General features: G+C 33.4%; 1 protein-coding gene across 1 annotated transcript; it reads left to right on the forward strand.

The window, feature by feature from the left end:
* Positions 1 to 1439: 1439 nt before the first annotated feature.
* LOC130443990 (pickpocket protein 28-like) lies at positions 1440 to 22870 on the forward strand. The gene is made up of 9 exons (XM_056778934.1): positions 1440 to 1803; positions 4241 to 4355; positions 5428 to 5579; positions 7568 to 7763; positions 7981 to 8105; positions 12095 to 12240; positions 16519 to 16578; positions 18547 to 18715; positions 22585 to 22870. Exons 1-9 carry the CDS (start codon positions 1580 to 1582, stop codon positions 22814 to 22816), a joined length of 1419 nt encoding a protein of 472 aa, XP_056634912.1. The 5' UTR covers positions 1440 to 1579; the 3' UTR covers positions 22817 to 22870.
* The last annotated feature ends 349 nt before the right edge of the window (positions 22871 to 23219 follow it).

Genomic DNA, 23219 nt, shown 5'->3' on the forward strand with positions numbered 1-23219 from the left:
CTGAAAAAGCGTAAGATTAGAATGATACGTTTGCGGTGATCATACTTCATTAATTTTCGTAGCTCTTCTTTTTACTGTTACGAACTCGTCCACGATATGTGCCGTGAAGCCAATACTGTTCAGTTATGATGAAAGAGGCTAAAATTTGGTGAACGCATCGAGTGCAAACTTCTCGGAAAGGCTGTTTACTTTTTGTTACCACAGCGGTGATATGTTTTTATTATTTTCTTGGAACTAATGTCTAGAAAGACGTTGTAATTTATTTCGTTTGATTACTTTCTAGAATTATTCGAGAAATTCTTTTTGGTATAAATATTAGTTTGTTTATAAGCTAATAAGTCAGTGAATAATCTGATGTCATCCCGAATACATCGGGATAGACAAGTGAACGGTGTGTTTAAATAAATTAATATATTAAGAATTAGTAAGTGTAGTGTTATACATTGGTGTATAGTGAATAGTGACTAGTTTCGAATACTTAGTGTTTGTTAATAAATAAATTAAGTAAGAAATGTGTGTATAGCTCACCCAACCGTTAGAAGCAGTTTAAATAAATTATAAGAGAGACATTACATTACTGTTTTACATTTTATCACATTTTGCGTTATTTATATTTTAGTTTTTTAATTCAATCCTAGAAAATTTCTGTGATTATATGATTTTATTTTATTCTATCTTAAATGTTACAAGGAATTTGAAAACGATAACACTTTTGGGTAGAGAATTTAGAGACCTTTCAAGCCTTTAAAGCAAGTTCACACGTCGTAAACTGGGCGAAAATACTACTAGTTTTGCGCATGTCGCACCTAATTTTCACGAGCGATAGTATACGACCTCCAGTTCACACGAATTAGTGTTTAAAATGCGTCGCGACCTGAAACGAACCGCCGCAAACATCTAGTTGTTTGTAGTAAGTTTAATTAATGGATTACAACGTTTAAAGAATGTTAAAAAAACGTGTGTGGGTCCGTGATTGGATAAAAGAAACGAAATACTCTTGGTGCTACTAATAATATATGTCGAGAACTATCTTTGAAAAATCAAAGTGGCTATAGAAACTTTTTTAAAATGGATCCAAGTCTACATTCATATTTGCTCAGTAAAATAAAAGTAGCGATTCAAAAAGAAGACACCAATATGAGATTTTCCACAAACATGCCGCATCGCCATTCAATTCAACAAACTGATTTGTTTGTTTTGTATTCATTTTGTACACTGACATTTTGAATGCTGACGTAGGAAATAATTTTTATTATATATAAATAAAACGTATTAATTTATTTATGAACTATAACAAATTTTATTATTTCACTCGTACAAAAATCGAAACAAATACCTGTATATACGCTAGAAACTGGTCGTGTTCACTCCAACATGAGTAATAACGACCGTTTACGACTCCGTGTGAACCCACCTTTACTGTCATTCGGAGAGTTTAGTTTCGAAATTTGTAATAAAGATGCGCAGTAGCCGAAATAATGAATTTATCCCATAATTTTCTTCAACTTGATTCGATGAATCTCCGACAAGTTTGATTATTCTAAATTTCAATATTTCTAGAATATGGTGGGCGATAAGCATGGTCGTTTCGTTGTACATATGTACAAAACTGGTGCTCAGTGCTTATGGTAAATGGCAGAACACACCAGTAATTGTTAGTTTTGCTACAATCGATACACCAAATTGGCAGGTGCCTTTTCCAGCGGTTACTATCTGTCCCGAAATTAAATCGATCCCTTCCAAATTCAACTATTCCTACTATTTAGGGAAAAAAATTAAGGGAGAAAGCTTGACTGAGCTAGAGTAAGTATATATGCTCATTTAAGTTTATATACAGGATTACCCAAAAAAATCTGACTGATGTTGTGAGTGAATCGCTATTTAATTTTGAGACAAACAGTTTTATGAAATATGTGATCTTGAGTCATTGAGACATATTTTTGTCCTTTTCAGTAAAAATGTTATGTCTTAAAAAGCAGACGCATTATCATTTTACTATACTTATTTACTATACTATATCAATTTTTGTACTTTTCCAAGAAAGAAAGAAAGAAAGAAAGAAAGAAAGAAAACAAATTGTAATCAAATACATGTTTATTTGAATTAAAAAACATAAAATGTACTATCTCTTTACCTTATCAATTGGCAGCTTGGTGTGAGATTTGGCGTCCTCGACAATTCACCTCCAAACTGTTCTGTTCTTCATCTTGTCACTTCTATTATTTGTTGATGAACTTGATCAGCCCATCTGATACGGGGTCTGCTTCTTTTTCTACTACTGTGTATTTTGGCATTCCTGATTCTCTTAGGCATTCTTTGAATGTGGCCAAATCATCTCAGCTTCTGGGCTTTCATTACTCGAATGAACGATGCTTTCATTATTCTTCAGTCTTCTTCGTTTATTCTAATTCATCTATATATTCTTCAGATGATTTCTCTCTCAAATGTTCTTAATCTTTTTTGGTCTTTAAGTGTCATCACACAACATTCACTGCCATAAGTTATGATTAGTCTTATTAGAGTCCTATAGATTTTTAACTTAATTTTTCCTTTTATTCCGCACCAGAAGATTGTAGAAGATTGGAAGATTTAATAATAGATGGTAAAGGCTCCAGAAAATCTAGAAAATCTGTTTAGGAAATTGCTCAAATTACACAGTGTGCTAAAATAAATTATCAATAACGAGGATACTATGCTGTAGTACATTTGATATGATATAAGTTTGGTCTCAAGCCTTTGTTTGTGGTACATAAAGTTGCACGGTGTTCCCTGGTCAACTGAGAAGCAGGTACAACCAGATTTCTTCAAAACCATATCCAAATGTAAATATATGGGATACGTGGAAAATTGTTCGGAAATATTTACTCCAATCATTACTGATGAGGGCATATGCTATTCACTCAACATTTTAGATCGAGATCAATTATTCAAAGATACGGTACAAGTATTCAATTTATAATTTTTAATTGTATGAGTATTTTAGATAGTTTTTTATTCACCCAATAATTCATTCATAATAACAGATACAATCACAAATTACATACTAGCGTGATTGTTTGTGTTGTGTTTTATGGCGTGCTTCATGATGTATAAAACACAAAAGTCCACATTAAAGGGAATTAAGCAAATAGCTTGGATGTCGATAGTTAATACCTTCCAAATAAATCCTGAATTCTGAGCATGCATTTATCCAAAAACGATTTATGAACGTCCAGTTTGATATTCGTAAACTTTGATATCACAAGATTACCTATTATTAACCCCAATATGGAATATTCCAGTTCGCTTATTCTAGTGCCAATTTTATCCCAGCTGCCCCAGTTCCCTGGTCAACTGAGAAGCAGTGTCTGACTGTAATTCTAACATTTATTTAAAAGTTTGTCAAATTATTCGTACATTTTAAGCTTCAGCTAATTCTTGTTGAAGGAGTCTTGCCGTTACATGTCTTTGTAAAGTTTACTGCCTCAAAAATCAATTATCTGCAAGTCTATAGTTGACCCTGTGATGACCTTCTATCATATCTTTTGATTTCTCGATATCTCGCAATTACCCGGGACACAGTTGACTGATTAGGTTTGTTCTAGCAAATTATTTGGTCATGCGGGACATGAAAATTGGGTTTCAACGTTATCAAGTTCAAGTAATTAACAAAAAGTTATACGTTCCAACAACAAATTGAGCTTATTCAGTACTAGTTGTAGATAAAGTGAATTGTAAGGGAAATCAAATAATTTGCTTAATGACTTGAGGATAAGCAGAAGAAACGCTTTTCCTTCATGGATGATTTTCTTAGTCCTTCGTTTGATACTTATGAAAAGATTCGACCCTCCATATTCAATGTCTACAGGACTTATCACACATATTTTTAACAACTTTTCCTCTTGTAATTTAAATAGCGATTCAACTGTATTTATTTGTAAGATGACTGGGGACATTTAGAAAACAATATAATGTTAGTTTAATTGATTTTAAGGTGAAGATTTGAATATTTATTGAATTCATGATAGGACTAAAAAAAGTATTATTGTACGCAAGTTTTAATTTTGTTTTCAGCATTATTAATGACCTGAAAATAGATATAAAAATAAAATGAACGGAGCAAATTCCTACTAATTATATTTGGTTTCAAATAGCATTTTTTCGGGAAAATAGCAATATTTTTTCAAAATTCTAATAAAGAAATGTTTTATTAAGGACTTTCATTATTAGAATTAGTCATAAATACATATTGATGTTTTAGAGAATTGAAATTTGGATACGTCACTTTGGCATGTAGACAAGATAATAACATTAGTTTTAAAAGTACTTTGGCAGATCGTGCCGCTAAAGAAGATATTCACACCTTTCTTGATTCGGTAAGGACAACCTTAAAATAATCAAAACTTTGTTTATTTTTTTAATAAGTTATAGAATTAAAGTCTATTTATCGATGAAAAATAGTAAATCAAAACATATCCACGCATACTGCACGTGATCGGGGTTGAAAACGCCAAAGCCGAGCATGTAACAGGACCGCACTCCGCACTTAAGAAATAATTTACGGTTTGATGCAGCAGATTAATAACATAAAATATGATTAGTTTGCACAATTATTATAACAAAAATATACAATATAAACGTGAAATTTGGAATAGATATAAAGTGGAATATGAAACACATTTATTAAATAATCAGATATAAAAATTTTCGAATTTTCAATGATTATGTATAGCCTCTTATTGCTAACATGGAATACAGTAATCGAAAGATAATAAATAAAATCTTCATTTTGTAGCTCAATAAACACATTTTCTTATTTTCCATCAGATGACATTGAGCTTGACTGTCGTCAACATTTATAATAAGGGGGTTCAACTTGCACATCAATGACAATGTCTATATTCCACATTTTGGTTTCAAACTTTGCCTGGACATGTTGACTACAGTTTTTTTACTTATTAAATGTAATTCTTCATAAAAAAGATTTAAAGTCAGAAAATTTAGATGTTTTATTCCGATAGACACTTGAAGAAGATACTACGGAAATATTTTCCGTTTTGGAAATAACTTCAGCAACAGTCTTATCATAATTTGGTAATAATGAAGCTTTTCAGTTCTCTTCTTAGGCGGTTTATAGCTAATATAAACAACATCATCATCTGTCTCCGTGTCATATTCAAGTAAATTAGGCAACATACAAATATAAACAATCTTACTGCAGTATGATTATACGATGCCGTCCCTGTACTACACCTTATTTAACGACTTCTTCACCGACGCGGCACTCGCCACTCCCACGCGGCTTTTTATTTGTGGTATATTATGGTATCACTGAGCTGGACTAATAACGATACTGCGTCGCGTTTCGCCCAGGATGTTCACGCGCTGATCACGGATTGATCATTGTTTAGGCTTACTATTTTTCTTTGATCATTATTTATATTATAGGTACAGCCAGATTTCTTCAAAACCATATCCAAATGTAAATATATGGGATACGTGGAAAATTGTTCGGAAATATTTACTCCAATCATTACTGATGAGGGCATATGCTATTCATTCAACATTTTAGATCGAGATCAATTATTCAAAGATACGGTGCAAGTATTCAATTTATAATTTTTAATTGTATGAGTATTTTAGATAGTTTTTTATTCACCCAATAATTCATTCATAATAACAGATACAATCACAAATTACATACTAGCGTGATTGTTTGTGTTGTGTTTTATGGCGTGCTTCATGATGTATTAAACACAAAAGTCCACATTAAAGGGAATTAAGCGAATAGCTTGGATCTCGATAGTTAATACCTTTGCTTTGCTCAGAATATGTTCTGAGCATGCATTTATCCAAAAACGATTTATGAACGTCCAGTTTGATATTCGTAAACTTTGATATCACAAGATTACCTATTATTAACCCCAATATGGAATATTCCAGTTTGCTTATTCTAGTGCCAATTTTATCCCAGCTGCCCCAGTTCCCTGGTCAACTGAGAAGCAGTGTCTGACTGTAATTCTAACATTTATTTAAAAGTTTGTCAAATTATTCGTACATTTTAAGCTTCAGCTAATTCTTGTTGAAGAAATCAATTATCTGCAAGTCGATAGTTGACCCTGCGATGACCTTCTACCATATCTTTTGGTTTCACGATATCTCGCAATTACCCGGGACACAGTTGACTGATTAGGTTTGTTCTAGCAGATTATTGGATCATGCGAGACATGCAAATTGGGCTCCAACATTATCAAGTTCGAGTAATTAACAAAAAGTTATACGTTCCAACAACAAATTGAGCTTGTTCAGTACTAGTTCGACACGAACAAAAATATGTTAAATGATTTCGGACTGCATACTCTAAAATAAGATCGTGTATCGTGCTTTATAAGGTTGTTAAATATTTTTAAGAGGAAGAGATTATTTAGTTGATAGTCGAGATAAGAGTGAATGGTCCAATGAAAACAAATATGATGATTTTCTTCTTTTCCCTAGCTGTGTCAAGTCATGAGTGGTGTACGAAACATGATCAGACCATACTGTTAGAAGAAACCTATTACTTTTCACTATATGGCAACGTACCTCTGACTGACTTTTCAATAAATACAATGTGCTCCCATGTTAAGTTTGAATTTCTAATTACACGCTCTTCCATAGTCAATATTAATTTAGAAATGTCTAATAAAAAAACTGTGTACTCTCGATCTGTAGAGCGGCTTCTCAAAGGACATAGAACTTTGGAAACGTCAAGTGAAGCACGACGGGCCTATCTGAAAGCCTATGTGCTCAACGGCTTCACGGCTGCCGATCTGGCCGAACTAAACCTGATGAGAAGCAATAATTTTTTTTAAATTAAACGATATTTCTCTATTTTAAAAAACTTCCAGTCATTGATTAAACGTCGTCATAATCGCATTGATAGCTAAAGCAATACTTTGATGGATATAAGTTTAACTTTTATGTAATCCTTTAATCTTGTATATTTTGATAAATCAATCTTTCCCCTTCGAATTTTGTTGTTAGTAATAAATTCTGTCTAAGATAAATTTATATTTGCTTCTCATTTCCAGCTATAAGGGCCCTTTCACACCAAACGAATCCGAATCAAGTTGAATCTGATTGACTGATTCGGCTTTGGGCGCTCTGTTTATATGTGAAGGGACTCTTCAGACCGGACGAATCTGGTTCAATCAGGTTTGATTCGAGGTCGCATTTGATTCAACCTGTAAGATTCCTCGTCCGGTCAGTCTTGAATCAACAACCATACGAGGTGGACGTGGAGTTATTAATTTTAAAAGTTAAAGAAAATAGTACGATTTATGACGCCAGTGATAAAAATCACAGCAACAGAAATCTCATATCTTCTGTGTGGAGAGAAATAGCTCAAAATAGCTCAAAAGCAACTAAAAGAAGGAAAACAAAAAGAAGATGAAAGGATTTTTATAGATTCAGGTTGATTCAGCTGGTGTGAAAGAGTGGAGATGACGAATCAGATTCTACTTGATTCGGAGTGATCCAGATTGATTCGGATTCGTTTGGTGTGAAAGGGGCCTAAAATAGCTACAATATTAGTTTTTGATTATTTTAGAGTCCATTATAAAGACTTCCACAAAACTAAAAAATCAAATTGGAGTATAGTCCACGGATATTCACTTAACGATGAGGCTATAACTTACCCAAGGAGAGCTCTTTATGCAGGTGCCATTTTTTCTTTAGAAGGAGTACTAACTGTTAAAGATGAAGATCTTGATTATTCTTGTGGATCCTCAATACAAGGATTTAAGGTAAGCAAAACTTTAGCTAATCTATCGTGTTTTTGAAGAATATGTCTTGTTGATCAACAACAATCAACAAATAACTGAAAATACTGGATAAAACGCTTTCTAACAACATGATTTTAGGAGTCAACCAATTATTATCTCAAAATAACCACATATACGACGTGCTTTATAATATATTTGATTTTTTCAATGAATTTCTTGTCGTCTTGTATATTTTTAGATTGAAATCAGCGATCCAGGCCGGATACCACGTGTAAGACAACAACATTTTCGGGTACCTCTAGATCAAGTTGTGGTTGCAGCAATTACACCAGAAATAACAACTACTGCGGAAGCTATAAGGCGGTATAACTTTTCACTTTTTCGATAGGTATAGGGTGTAACAAAAAGGTGGATCATCAATTAAACCAAATATAATATCTGAGTAAAAGAGTTATACATATCAAAAACGAATCTTCAACTCGTTCTCGATCACTTCCGCTACCGGTACGTAGCAGTAGCGTTATGCCTATCGGCATTGTATAAAGAATATTCTTTATACAATGCTATCGGTAACGGTAACGATCGGTAACATGTTGAGCGTTCGCTGTCTTGTCTTGTTGTCTTCTATGTCTTGTTAGTTTAAGACAGGTATATTTTCAAAACAGAGGCTATTTTGGTTGCTTTTATTGAACTTAATAAGTGTTACATTAAATTGTAAATGTGGACGTACCTAGCACAAATTAAAAGCGCTCCGAAACATGGCGTCTGCTCCAGAACGTGATGAGTTTGTAGCGTATGTGTCGCAGAACGATTCCAGAGGGTTGTGCAATGAAAATATAATAGAATTTTCAGTAGTAATAACCCAACGACATTGATAATTGTTCGAAAAAATTTCCAAAGCTTGTCGTTTGGAAACAGACCGACGCTGTAGGTGTGATTAACAGAAGAACAACAAAAAACAAAAACAACAAAAAGTGAAGATCCAGACGTGTTAGTTTCCATAACTGATGAAGATGTATTTCCAATCTGCATGCTGTTAATAATTTGATTATGATGTTCTTCACAATATTCAAGTGGGGTTTTATTAAGTTGGCATTGTTGTGGCCCCTAATTTTCATAAGCTCTTGTACACCACTTTTAACCAATCGACTAACCGCGTTCGATCTATTGGAGTGATTAGTATTTATTTTTTCTTGGTATTCAAGCAACTTGCTTCGGCAAGCGATTTTGTCCAATTTTGAATCGAATTTCTTCCAATGTCATATTATAATACCAGTGATCACCTTCGGATTTCCAGCGACGATTCATTCTTAGGATCTGTTGATTTTAATATTTGGGTCCTTTTTTGGCAACACACATTTTTTAACCACCTTGGCAAGTCCTGCTAAATACAAGGTCAAATTCAACGTGTTACAGAACTATCGTTGTTTGATTCGATACAGAAAAAGTCAGCCAAGCATATAATTTCCTTTGCAGCCCTTTAGGGGTATTTTATTTCTATAAATCTATCATTATCGTTATTTCTACGGAACGCTGTCGAATTTTGTTTTCTTTTACATGGATCTGATTGCAGTTTTCATTGTATTGAATCGCAGGCAGCTCGCTTTTGTTGAAATGCACTTTTGAATAGGTTATTTTCATTTCTTTGTAAAATTTTTCTTGTAACAGCTTACTTGTTAGGTTCCACATGGTTTTGACCGTAGTTTCTTGGAACTCTGTAGGCACCATCTTTTCTTCTCATGTTCACAGCCCAATCCTTTAAAATCAACGTCGATAGTTTCTATCATTTCAAAAGCCCATAAAGGCGTTCCATACATTCTTTTACTTTCATTAATATTCTCGTCAAGCAAATCGTGACATTTTATAAGAAACCCATGGGATCTGTTTACAGTATAATGTTGTATTGATTGGTTGATTTCAATAAGATGACTGCAAATTAATTGATTTCATTGGATTTATACTGGAGCAAAAAATTTTCAATCAAATTAACTTGATTTCACAAATTTCATAACGATTTTTTGTAAAATAAAACTTGTTAGCTCAATGGTTCGTGAATGCTGCATAGAATCCTATTTTTAATAGGTCGAATCTCATTAGGAACGTGAATAAAAAAGACAAATTTAATTTCTTTCTATATGACAAACATTATTTTTCAAATCTGTAGCTGCTATATGGTCACAATATATTTTTCCAAATTCAGCGCCTATTTAAATCATGGTTAACACGTTGAGCCCCAATCAACCTTGATAAATTTTGCCCTGAGCCCAAATCTTTTTTGTGTTTTTAAACTCCAGATGGAGTTTTGGATCCAAGGACAAATAAAGGAAAATCTTATTTGAAATAAAAAAGTGTGAAAAATTATGTTTTTGTGTGTGCGGTTCATGGGGCCCGAGGGAAAACTTTCCTCGGGGCCCTTTTTATTCGAAATAAATATTTTAATTATATTTTTTTGAATGTACACTCTACTTGAAGTATGGAAAAACATTTTTTTTGCTTATTTATCCTTTGAACGATGATTTATGCTGTGATTGCGATGTGATTTGAAAAATATTTCATGAGATGAAGGTAACGTGAAGGTAACACAAATAAAAAAAATTAATCAAATATTATTTGAATTGTATTGAAGAAAGCAAAGGAAATAAAATACATCGTGCAGTCCACAGGACCGTTCTGGGCTGCTGTGAAAGTTCAGTTACGGGCCTATAAACCGCACCGGTGTTCAACGTGTTAAAAACCAATTGTACCCATATTTACCACAAAAATTGTATATATTAATACATTCTGTTATATTGCACAATTAGTAATTGTAAATCTTGTGAGAACTATCACAAGGAAACTTGGTTAGAATTCTCATGTTCAGCTATAAAAAACTCACGGAGTGATTCGTAAAGATGAAAAAGAAATTTTGTAAATCGAATTAAAAAAGTTTTCAACAAAAGCTTCCTTCATAAGCTATGGCCTACTCAGCCTGCTGGTAAATCCACCACTGGTCTAAGACCCTTTATTTTAGTCTAGCTTAATAAATACTATTTTAAAATCATTTAACAACATAGATATACGTATCAATTCCAAACTTCATACTAAAACACCTTCAGTCAAGGTCAAGGTAACGTCCTGCAACAATGAAAATGTACACACAATTTCCATCTCCAGCAGACTCTCGTTGGTCAAATTTTCATCGGTTTAACTTAAACATCGGTTCAACTAGCTGAGTAGAATTACAGAATACCTAACCATATTTGAGTACTGGACAAATATCCAGGGAACTTGATATTTCGCAAACATAAACGCAACAATAAATTCTATTCATACAATGTAACGTTGGTTCAAGATTTGTCAGATGACGATTTTGATAGACGTGAAGAGTTTGCAGACCTAATGATGGAAATCAAAACGATCTAAATTTTTCAAGTAATGTTATGTTTTGCGATTGGGCCACATTTGAATTAAAGGAAACGTCAATCGGCATAATTGTAGATACTGGTCACGTAACAATCCTCGTTGGATGTGTGAATCCCACACCGACAAACTGAATTTATGGACTGGTATAATAGACGACAAAATAATTTGTCTCTTTTTCATTGAGGGTAACTTAAATGGTCCGGCGTATTTAAATTTATTGGACAATAGATTTGATATTTTCAAATATTTTCCTGTGTGGTCACTTGAAAAACATCGCATCGTTTATAAAACAAAACCTGCCAATATTCAAAAATTGAAAGATATGATTACCACAGAGATAAGAAGAATGGTGCAGTCAGGGATGTTGCAGCATGTATTGCAAAGTTTTAAAAATTGCATGGCTTGTAGTATTGAAGTGAATGGACAACATTTTTAGCATCTGTTGTAATCGCCTTTACTGTATGTTCTTTAAAATTCGTAATTTTTCTACTTCACAAATGTGAATCTACTAACATGACATAAGCATTTAAAGATTTGTCTTCAGTTGTTGTAGGTTTTCTGCGCCACGATTTGGATAAATATTTTACTGTACCAGTTTCGTTAAACTTTTTACTAACTTACTAACTTATTACAAGATTCGTATTAACACATAAGTTATTGAAGAATATCCAAATTAAACGAGTTTACTCAATCGTAGCCATCTAAATGTACAATATTTATTGTAACTTTGATGGAGATACTGTAAAGTTAGCTATAACTGCAAAATCATGGCATTAAGGATTTCAAAAAGCGAAAAATATACAGAGTGATCCGTTTGAAATAATAAAGTTCATCATTTTTTCGGAAAAAGGCCGTATCACAAGACCCTTGTGCACAAAGCCGTTTCCGAGATAATTGAGGCGTTCCATACATAAAACTCACTCTTTGATATAATATGTAATTTGTTGTAGGTATTCACCGAAAAAAAGAAATTGCTATTTGCCAGATGAGAAAAAACTCAGATATTTCAAAAATTACACTCAGATGGATTGTCAGATTGAATGCAAAACGAATTATACACTAGAAAAATGTCAATGTATCGATTTTTATATGCCAAGTGAGAAAATATAAATGTTGTGTGGATTTGTTTACTAATCGTAAGTTTGTTTGAGAACGTATAAAAAATATCTTCCTCAAATAGTCGAACCCAACATTATTTTAAACAATTCGCTCAAACTGAATCGACTCAACAACTGGAAATATGAGTGATTTGTTATTTCTTCCATTCCAAAATGAATCTAGGAGTGATCAAAGAATACTTGAGGCAACATTGACATAAATAAGTTCAATATGTTGTTCATCAATCCAAATATTTTAAAAAGGTCCAAACTAGTAATAACTGAGAAATTTTCAAGTCACGATTCGACAAATTCTCGTTATCCTGAAGCTTATTCCCACAAATCGTTTTTCTTTATTTAGCCTATTTTTCAAGTCATTTCTCTACTCATATGCTCCCTCGATTCCTTTTTACTACTCTGTTTTATTTTATTCTCCCTTTCTCTCTATCTAACCTTAAAAAAACGTTATTTTTTAGTATATACAAAAATTTAATTATACTTGAGGTAACAGATATTTTGATAATTGTAGATTGTAGATAAATAAGAGGGTTGCCACTTAAGATATGAGATAGACAAATTAAAACAAATAATTATAATTGGATATCGCTTTACCAAAACCTCCAAAACATGTGATTTGAAAACACCAACCCCTTTTCGGTTGTAGAAAAATAACAAGAAGAAATCATTGAGTGCCAAACAAGGACTGTACGGTGGATGACCCATCAATTCGAAGTTTTGACTGTTGTAAAACGTTTTTGTTTGAACTGATATGTAAAATTTCGTGGTGGATGATAATTCGTTTTTTTCTATTGGTTTCCCTGATTTTTCAAACACTTCAGGCGATCAAATGTTGGTTCAACATTCAGAATTAACCATTTCACGTTCCTCGAATTGAACGGTGGCATTCAGCATGTCCAGTTATTACGAAAAAACAGGCGACTATTTGCTACGAAGTGCTTCGTGCGCGAAGAGCTTTTGTTGGATTTGACTCGTCTTGAAAGACCCATACAGTCGATTGTTATTCAGCTCCGGGTTCATATTTCACGGTCTTAGAGACGTCCTTTGGAGCCCCGGGATTGAATCTTTTCAGCATAACCTTGCACCAATCGACACAAGCTTTTTTGAGCGATTATCAAATTATGCGATATCTAACACGAACAAATCTTGTTGATAGCCTTATGTTCATGCAATATTGAATGTATGCGAGTGAAACTAACGCCCAACTATGCTTCAATCTCACGGTATGCCACATGACGATGTTGCAATATCAGTTTACGCACAGCATCGATGTTTTCTGGCACAACAACAGATTTTGGACGACCTTTACGAAATGAATCCTGTAGCGAAGTGCGACCATAACTGAATGGTGGCTCCAGATAGTGCTTCATCAACAGAAGTCGAAGCGAGATGATCGGCTCACTGCTACTGTTGGTTTAATCCACTTTGAAAGTCATAGCAAATTATCGCACGAAAAGATTTTCGATTTAATTCTATTTTTTTATCAAGAAATATCTGTAAGCAACTTAAGTAGCAGCCCTCGTAGTTGTACGAGTATTGCATGAGTGTTTTGGAAAATAAAACGCTATCTAAATGTTTTTACCATAATATGCACTAATGGCGAAAGCATTTTATTTCTCTAACGATAAATTTGCAAATAATACAAAATATTATTTAACATTATCAGACGACAATTCAAACAATTAGTATTTAAACATTCCACATCTTATGGTTTTCATGTCAAAACTGTATCAGTAGCAGCAATAAAAAAAACGAATTATTATCTTTTATTTTATTTAGGATATGTAGGAAGTAAATTTAATACTCACCAGATTATAATACAGAATTTTCAAATCTTTGAAAACAATTTCCAAGCTTCCTCTTTATTTGTCGTTGCTATCAAGTTAGAATCGAACATAAATGTAGGATTATCCATAGTAGAATATCGGTTCTCATATGTGAAAATTCCTACGCCTAAATTTAAACTTGTCGTAACTTGTTGAGACTACTCTCTAAATATATGAAGATTACAATTTCTTTAATTTATTTTAATCATTATTTCTTTGTTTATTGACGAAGCAGTACGTTTTTATAATAAGTAGTACAATAAATATGAAATTGCACCTATGCGAATATTGAGGTTACAAGGGAAGCAGTAGAATACAAACATAGTACCAGCACTCGCTGATTATCGAATTCTTTTGGACATTGTAAAGATAACATACAACGCCATTGAAAAGTATTAGGTAAGATCTATGAAAGTTTTCGAATAGTGCCACACGAATTATCTAAGATGTAAACGAAATGTCGATGTAAACATTTGTGATGTATATGTGGAGGAACTAACTGACGTCAGGCAAATTCGTGAAGGAAATTTACAATTTGCGTCTAAAGAGATTTCCAAGTTTGGTCATTCTTGCTCTGTGTTGTACTTATTTTTGTGATCTCAGTACTACCCAATAGCTGAATTACGAGGGCTGTTTGTTTTTCAACCTCCTATCAGTCCGTGCAGACACTACGCGGGCAGAAGAAAGCGGGCATGTGCCCTAGGCGACTGAGAATTTCTCACACTACACTCTCCGCCATTGTTGACATTCAGGCATCAGTCGGCGTTGTGCTACAGCCACGTAAATATGTTTACCATTATTGATACTCCCGCCAAATGTGAATTGCGAAGTTTTCTACAAGCTGAAGACCATAATCCTGCAGAAATCCATCGGAGAATGAGTCGGTGTATGGGGAAAACTTCATGAGTGAAAGTGTTGTGCGTGAATGGTGTCGAAAGTTTGAAGATGGCGGTGCATGATGAAGCAGACAACTTTTTGAAATCAATCGCGACTGCGAATGAAACCTGGATTCAAATTCACCAAACAAATGAAAGAAATTCAAACAAACCTTCAACAACAGAAAGACCATGGCTACTGTGTTTTGGGACCAACAAGGTGTGGAGTTTATGGAACCATAATCATATTGTGAAACTTTACGTAGAGCCATTCAGAACAAACGAAAGGGAAAGCTGAAGTTGTTCTGATCAATTTGGATGGGACATTTTCGATTATCCACCATACACTCCTTATCACCCAGGCCTCAATCTTTTTCCTGAATTGAAGACGTGGCTTGGTGCGAAGCGGTTTCAAACCAATGAGAACCTTCAAACCAACGTCAAGGACTACTTGAATTCATTGGCGGCAACTTCCTCAATCTCTTCGGTGATTATATCGAAAAGTAACCGTAAGTGAATCAATCTTTTGGTAATAAAAATTATTGTTTTATATGAACTTGTCTTTTATTTATAGCCTATCAGAGGTTGAAAGAAAAACAGCTTCCGTAGAATTAAAAAAAAGTGTCGTTTTCATCGTTATGGATCACCTCATTACCAAAAAGGAGGCTAAACAATGGAGACGTTGTTGGATGAAGAATCTCTATGTAAATAGAAATGAATTTAGTCAAAACAATTAGGCTCCCACTTTATGCTTTTCGGCAAATGGCGATTCGTATAAATTATATAATGCCATCAATTAGGAATGCGACATACTCATCGCAAAGAGAAGTCGATCCGAGTGTGTGATTGATTTATGGAAGTTTAGAGATAATCGAACTATCAATGCTGAGGTATATAGAGCTAATGTATGAGGTTCAATGGAGAGGTATCTAAGTTTAGGTAACCAAAACTTGATTCTCTTAGAAGTATACAATGCCAAACCACATGCGAAAGTTACGTGGAATAAGATCGGGGAATTTGGTGGTATTGAGCACCCAACAAATCAAGGATTTAGTTCAGACTTTGCACCGTCCGATTACCAATTATTCAGATCGATGGCGAAATTCTTGCGTGGGAAATAAATTTGAAGCTAAACAAGATACTGAAAATGTAATGCGATAATTTTTTGCATCAAAACTCAAAGAGAGGTTTTACCAAGGTCTCGAAGAACTTGCCCTGAACTTTGGGCGATACTTTGGATATCAAGGCTTCTTGTGTATGATTATATAATAAAAAAAAAATAAACATTTGAAATCAACATTATTTATAAGATAACTTTCATATTATCAATTTAAAAATATTTTTAATATATTTTACTTGACAAATCAGGATTGTGTCAGGGTGATATTACTAATTTTTTTGAATGATATAAGAATTAGCTAGAAACTCCAATATCTTTGGCCTATATTTATTTAATATTTTCAATTTTTTCTCCTTTTTGATAATTTTCAATATATGACAATTTGCTTATTCCGTTTTGATTTTAGTTGATTTAACTGTAAAAAATACCAATTTTCAGGAGAACCTCACGTTCCTGTTTGTACCGGATCACAGATCAACTGCATTTTCGAAAGTGAACGTAAGAGAATTATTTTTGTTACACATTTTGTAAGGTTAAGTATCATGAAAATATTCGTATAAGATTCTTACGAGTGGTCCTACATAGGCTACTTTTTGTGGTCTCCCGACCACGAGTATAGAGTGGGCTCCCGAAAAACTGCAATGCGCTTTCCGACGAATTGCAGTGCTCTATAAGAAAAACTGTGCTTATGGTATAGGAACGTTTACGAAGGTTGAAATGTGTATCTATGGTCGCTAGTTACCGCTAAAAGGTTGCGTCAACAGTTAGTCAGTAAGATGAATCCGTGACAGTTTTCAAACCAAAGTTAATGCATATGTCGATGCTTTAAAGCAAAATAAACGTAAGCGCCATTTTTTCAAAAATTTTTAGTGGCATTTAATTTGACTTAAGCATTCTCTTCATAGCACCTTGGATTTATTCCATAAAATTGACTACTTTTCCATTCAATGTCGATTTAAACCCGCAAGCACCAATTTCGACTAAGCAGAGTTCCTCGAATTTGTTTACTCCAGTTACTAATCGAGACTGATTCATTGACCATTATGTAAAAGATAAGTAATTTTAGTAATCATTAAAAAGGTTTTCTTTTATATATTTTTTTAACTCTTTTAGTTATGATAGTTGTATTTTTCAAAATAATATTTTGAAAAAATAGTTCCGAAACACGTTTTACTCAAATTACTCGTTCTTTTTATTATCATCAGTTTGGCTTGAACGCGTCGATGTGCATTTCAAACTAATTTATAAACATCTCATCAACTGTTTCGCTTTTATTTATTTGTGGTCTTGTGATCTTTGCCTACTCCTTAGAATTCTATCAAAAAAGTTATAAATTTCAAAATAAATATGACTATCATCGAAAATACTGTCAACACTAACACTCACGTTTTCCTTCCAAGACATCTTCTAAGTTACAATTTATGTCCGACTCGAAACACTCGTTGAATCAAATCACTCATTTTTTGGAAAGCACCTTTTCAAACATTTCAAAAGAAAAAAAAATATTAGAAATAATGATAAAAATCAGGTAATGAGGTAATTAGTTTTTTCCGTGGTGCATTAACATTTAGCAAAGTTTCAACTTTACGCGTAGGAACAACCCATCGATTATTTCTCAACACAAATTCCACAATCACAAATTTTAGGGCTTTTCGGAAACTATGACCTGGATTAGATAGATCACCCATCAACTGATTGCGGATCCTAGCCCAGAATGATCACAGATTTCGAATATCACGTTCAATTTTTATCTGCAAAACCTTTGATTTGTATTATTTTTCAGTGACTTAATATTTTCATGATATTTATTAAATTGCAAAAATAGATTCTAGACGTTTCATAATTGGCAGTGAACGAATCATCCACATTTTGCACCAAAAATTAATACCAATAGGTTATTTTTATGCTGAACCCGTTATCTAATGGTATTTACTCACACGTCTATCAGGGCAGAAAACATCCTACGACGCAATTAACTCGATCAGTTTCCAAACAACAGTGAACGTGATCTGAGTTAGTTTCTGAACATTCAGATCATAATCGATCATAGTTTCTGAATAGTTCTTTTGTTGGAATGCGCGTTTTCGCGGAATTTCAGGTCGCCTACAGGCGTGTAAGAGTCATAGACTTCCAGTTCAACAGTGTGGAAAATAAATACCAATAATAAAGTCTTTCTGTAAGAGCTATGCTTCAACTTTTCAAATATTTATACCATATAGTAGGTAATAGCTCGGGGTGTGACATTGTTGCAAGTGTGATGAATACAACCACGAATCGGACACGAACAAACCGTTTAGATACGAATGGTACCACCGCTAAACTGTGGTCCGTGTGATACCGCTTTAAAGTATCTGCTTTACAGACGCAAATTATGATCTTGACTCACCTATGGTACTCATTTAAGATTAGAATATAAAAATAAATATTGGCAGAAGAATGAGATATAAATATATTATTTTCTTTCAGGGGAATTATTGTTGTCTGGTATAAAGAAGAAGATTGAATTGTTAAAAGAAGGTAAACATCAAGTTGACAAATGTGACTGTATGCCAATTTGCACCTCAATGTATTATCGACTGGAAACATCTCAGTCTCCTTGGGACTGGAAAGCACAATTGGAAATGAATGATAAAAAGTGAGTAACGAATATTAGAAATTAGCAGGACATGGTCTCGATGCAGTGAGAGCCTGGCCCCTATGTTAATAATAATTCATAACATCCGATGATTATTTTATTTAAAGATATCTAATTATAGTCCATTCGTTTAACGTGCAAAGCAATTTTAAAGGAATAGAAATATTAAACCTCAACCGTTCATTTTCCACTAAACCCGTAACATTGAAACGCATCACAACTGATAGAAGAAGGCCTCAGAGTGGCTACAAATATATTGTACAAAATAAAGAAGCCGTGTGAAAATACCTCAACTTACCAATATTGAACCAGATACAGATAGATTTATAATAGGTTCATCCCTCACACTAATTTTCTCATCTTTACTTTGCGACTTCGATTTTCATTTTAAAATAGTTACCATGTTATATTTTGATAATAAAATATCAAGTTCTGCTCAAGTTTTTAAAGTGGCATTTTGATTCAATAGAGGATAGTTGGTAAAAAGGTGAAATTTAAACCAAATTAGTAGTTTCAATACTTTATTAGATCAAAAGAATAGGACAACATGTAAAAGTCAATCTTGTGAGGTCATTTCAAATATGCAAGTTGATGATCTTCCATATCTTCTGACAGCTTCGTTGATAAACGCGGTTTCCAAACACTTGACTAATTTTCCAAAGAAAACTGATGCCACATGCGTATACAAATTAGATTTAAATTTGAATTTGATCGAAAAATCTACTATACAAGTCATCGGATCCCCTTGAGGTACCGAAGTGAATTTCCAAACGGTTTCCAAATATTCAAATAGTTCACCGTCGCAACTTTTGGCCAAAATTAAATTCGGTTTATTCATTGTTACTAGCGAGGTGTATTTTTCTTTAATGGGAGGAAATCCTATTTCCAATTTTACCTTGAGCTCACTTTGATTCTGGTCTACTATATTTGATTGGGTACAAAACGGTAAAAAACTGCTATAATTTTCTATATCTGCTACTACCTCATACATCTGCTCTTTAGAAAAACTAAAAAACAAAAAAATATTGTGTTTTGAAATGAACATGATTAAAAGCTTGACTGACTAGAAATTTTTGTTTGTATTCAGGCATGAGATAATAAATGCGTATAATAAACGAGTGTTCATAAAGATAGATCAATTTCAAGACTCCAACAAACCTCCACGTCCACTAGAAGAACAAAAAAAGTCTAAATTTCACTACTATTCTTTTAAGGCGGGTTTACACGTTACGATAAATCGTAATAACTTGTCTGAACGATAAGTCGTTGCATGCAAGTCGGTGTGTGTAAACCGCAAGTCGTTACGACTTGTCTGAGTTGGAGCCAGGTTGGAAGGTTGGTGCAAATTTCCACAAACTTCTCGGGTTTGCAACGACAAGTCGGAGTGCTTCATCGACAAGTCGGAACGTGTAAACGGTGACTCCGTCAAATCGGTCACCTCAGTTCTATTTTTGGAGCGAAGTACCTCAGTTCTGCCGTTGTGAAGCCATCTAGACAGTGTAGTAAATTTTGTATTTTCTGGTTTTGAGTAAAAGTTTTTGTTGTTAATCAGTTTTTATTATAAGTTTGCTTCGGTGAAATGTCGGACCTACGTCAAGCCTCTCGGGAGTTCCTGTTAGAGTTCATTGAATTGTACCGAAACTCTACATGCTTGTGGCAAACCAAAAGCAAGGATTATTCTGACAGAAACAAGAAGGACTTAGCCTACGCCGAGTTAGTGAAAAAATATCAAGAGATCGACCCAAAAGCAGACAGATCTACAGTTATCAAAAAAATCAACTCATTTAGAACAGTATATAAAAGGGAACAAAACAAAATAAATAATAAGTAATAAGGTTTACCCATTTGAACCAGGGTCTAGGGTCTTTTTTGTAAGTTTATTACAGGGAATGTTAACATGATTTAGGATGTAATATAAGGAAATAACAAAATATAATAGTAATTTCGTTATACATATAATGTGCAAAATGTATAATTTACTTTTAACAAAGTACTTGTTATTCTAGCAGTTTATAAATTAAAATCTAAGTGAAAAGTCAATATCTAAATACATTTATTATGCAATTTTGGTCCTTTGCAAGTCTGTTACACATCCAAAGCAAATTTGTCCTGCACTGATCCCTCACCATTAAAATAGGTACAAAATTCATTTTGAACTTTTTTGGCTTCTTCCAAAGTTTTGCCCCCAGAACGTCGTTGTAAGTGATGCATCTTTTCTGCATTACATCGTAAACCTTTTACTGTAACACCCTCGCTGGTATTTTCTCGATCAAAAACATCAGGAGGCGCATATGTTGCAAACTGCACTTACTTCTTGGTTTTCTTTTCCTCTTCACACTTGTTGCAAGGCAAGTTATGTACATATACCATAACAGTAATTCCTCCATTGCTGGAAAGCACTTCACAATTCACCTCACACAGGAGAAAATACTGACTGACTTGAACGAAAAGTCGGTACGTGTAAACGGACATGCGATATTCAACAAATCGTTACAACTTGTCAACGACGATTTGTCGTTCAATTTGTCGTAGGGTGTAAACCCGCCATTACACGCATTCATGCAGTCAAGACAAATAACGTTCTCTATGTTCGACTAAGACCTAATACTGTTTCTGGGGAGATGTTTGTAGTAACCGGACTAGCGTAGGAGCTGCTCTCGCGTTTTGGAAATTCAGCCACAACAGGAAAACAAAACGTAAAACAATTTTACACAAAAAAAATTATTCTTAAGACATTTCTCGCCGTCTATTTCGAACGTATTGCCAATTACACAATATTAAACATAAACATTGTCTAAGTGTGATTTTAATTGAATCAAGGGTACAAAATATAAACAAGTAACTAATTCTAACTAATTCAAGTAATAAAGAGCTTTTTTATTCGAAAAACCAACATTATGTATTACAGATTCAATAACATTCAGCGAAGAAAGGTGTTAGACAAGAAGAAATTTTGAGTTCAGTCATATTTCACATCGTAACGGATGATGTAATAGAGCAAACAGAAGAACGACAAAATTGTACGTTGGGTAAATGACCTTGGAACCAATTCAATTTTCATAATGCTGACGAAAGGAAATTTCAGAATAAAACTAAGATTATGGTTAAGAAAAACCAATGGAATTGTGAACATTAGATCTTGCTTTTGGCTGCGAAAACTGGATACTAACAGAAATGCTTTGAAGCGGAGACAAAGTACCTAAAAAACTGTATAAAAATAGACAAAATACAAAGTAAAAAGATACTAGACGCCAAATCGATACTAGAAAAAACTGAAACTACAAAACTCAAATATTACGGCCACCAAAGACGTTTAAAGACACGTCAAGAATATGCTGGAGTCAAGAAGACAAAGAAAAAGCTGAAAGGAAGACTACAAACACAATATAAGATTAGAAAAAAATATATTAGTTTTACTGAGGTGCTCATCCTTCAGGGGAAATTAAAAATAACATACCAAAGGAGTTTCCGTGTTCTGTACTCCGGTTTTCTTCTGAACAAATAATTTAGAACCATGTCTTAAAAAAGGCGTTATGTATTTAAATTTCACAAGGTTGACTTTACAGTTGCCCCATAAGTATGAATTTTTGATGAAATGTAAAAACTTAAATTACATGTTTTTTAAAGATTTGATATTTCATGACATGACTGAATGATGAATGACATTTGTTTGTTTAATCATAGGATGTTACGAATATTATGAAGCTTGATATACAAGTATGGAATGACATTTTATCATTGGATTAGTGTACCGAAAGTAAATGTTACAGTTTCCTTATTTTTGTTAATGAAACTACCTAAGCGACCGCCTCTCAATCCTAAGTATACACTATGAGATTTTTAGGAGACTAAATTAAATGATATTTTAGGAAACATCTAAGCTCGTTTCAAATATACTTCAAAGGAAATCAGTTTGTGACAATGGAAAGGAACGAACTTTTTGGTATCACTGACTTCTTAGCTAACTTTGGAGGTTTACTGGGATTATTTGTTGGTTTTTCACTTTTATCTTTAATAGAAATTATTTATTTTCTAACATTACGTATATATTGTAATATAACTTTATTTGGAAAACAAAATTGGTCAGGGTATCAAAATTAAAATTATCATTATATATGTATGTATTTATTATTATTTTGTACGATAAAAAAATAAAAAATTCGCCATTTTTTAATACCTATTTTATTCCTCGCCTAGCATTTTGCACGTAACAATTTAATTTCATTGCATTTATAGTAGATTTAAGCCATCTATTCGTAACCAAATAAAACTTTTAGAAAAATAATGTTTCCTATCACAGACAAACAACATCCTGCCATCTAGTGATGAACACTTTTAATAAAGAACTACACAAATCCCTCATATCACCTATATTTAGATGGATCACGACAATGTTATTTGTTCTAACAAAATTTACGTTGACTAGGGGTCTGAACCTGAACTACCAATATGACATCCTTCATAAAATACCGGCAAATTTAAATTTTATTAATACAGTGCAATT

This window comes from Diorhabda sublineata, chromosome 5 (genome assembly GCF_026230105.1).
Source record: "Diorhabda sublineata isolate icDioSubl1.1 chromosome 5, icDioSubl1.1, whole genome shotgun sequence".
Classification (NCBI taxonomy): domain Eukaryota; kingdom Metazoa; phylum Arthropoda; class Insecta; order Coleoptera; family Chrysomelidae; genus Diorhabda; species Diorhabda sublineata.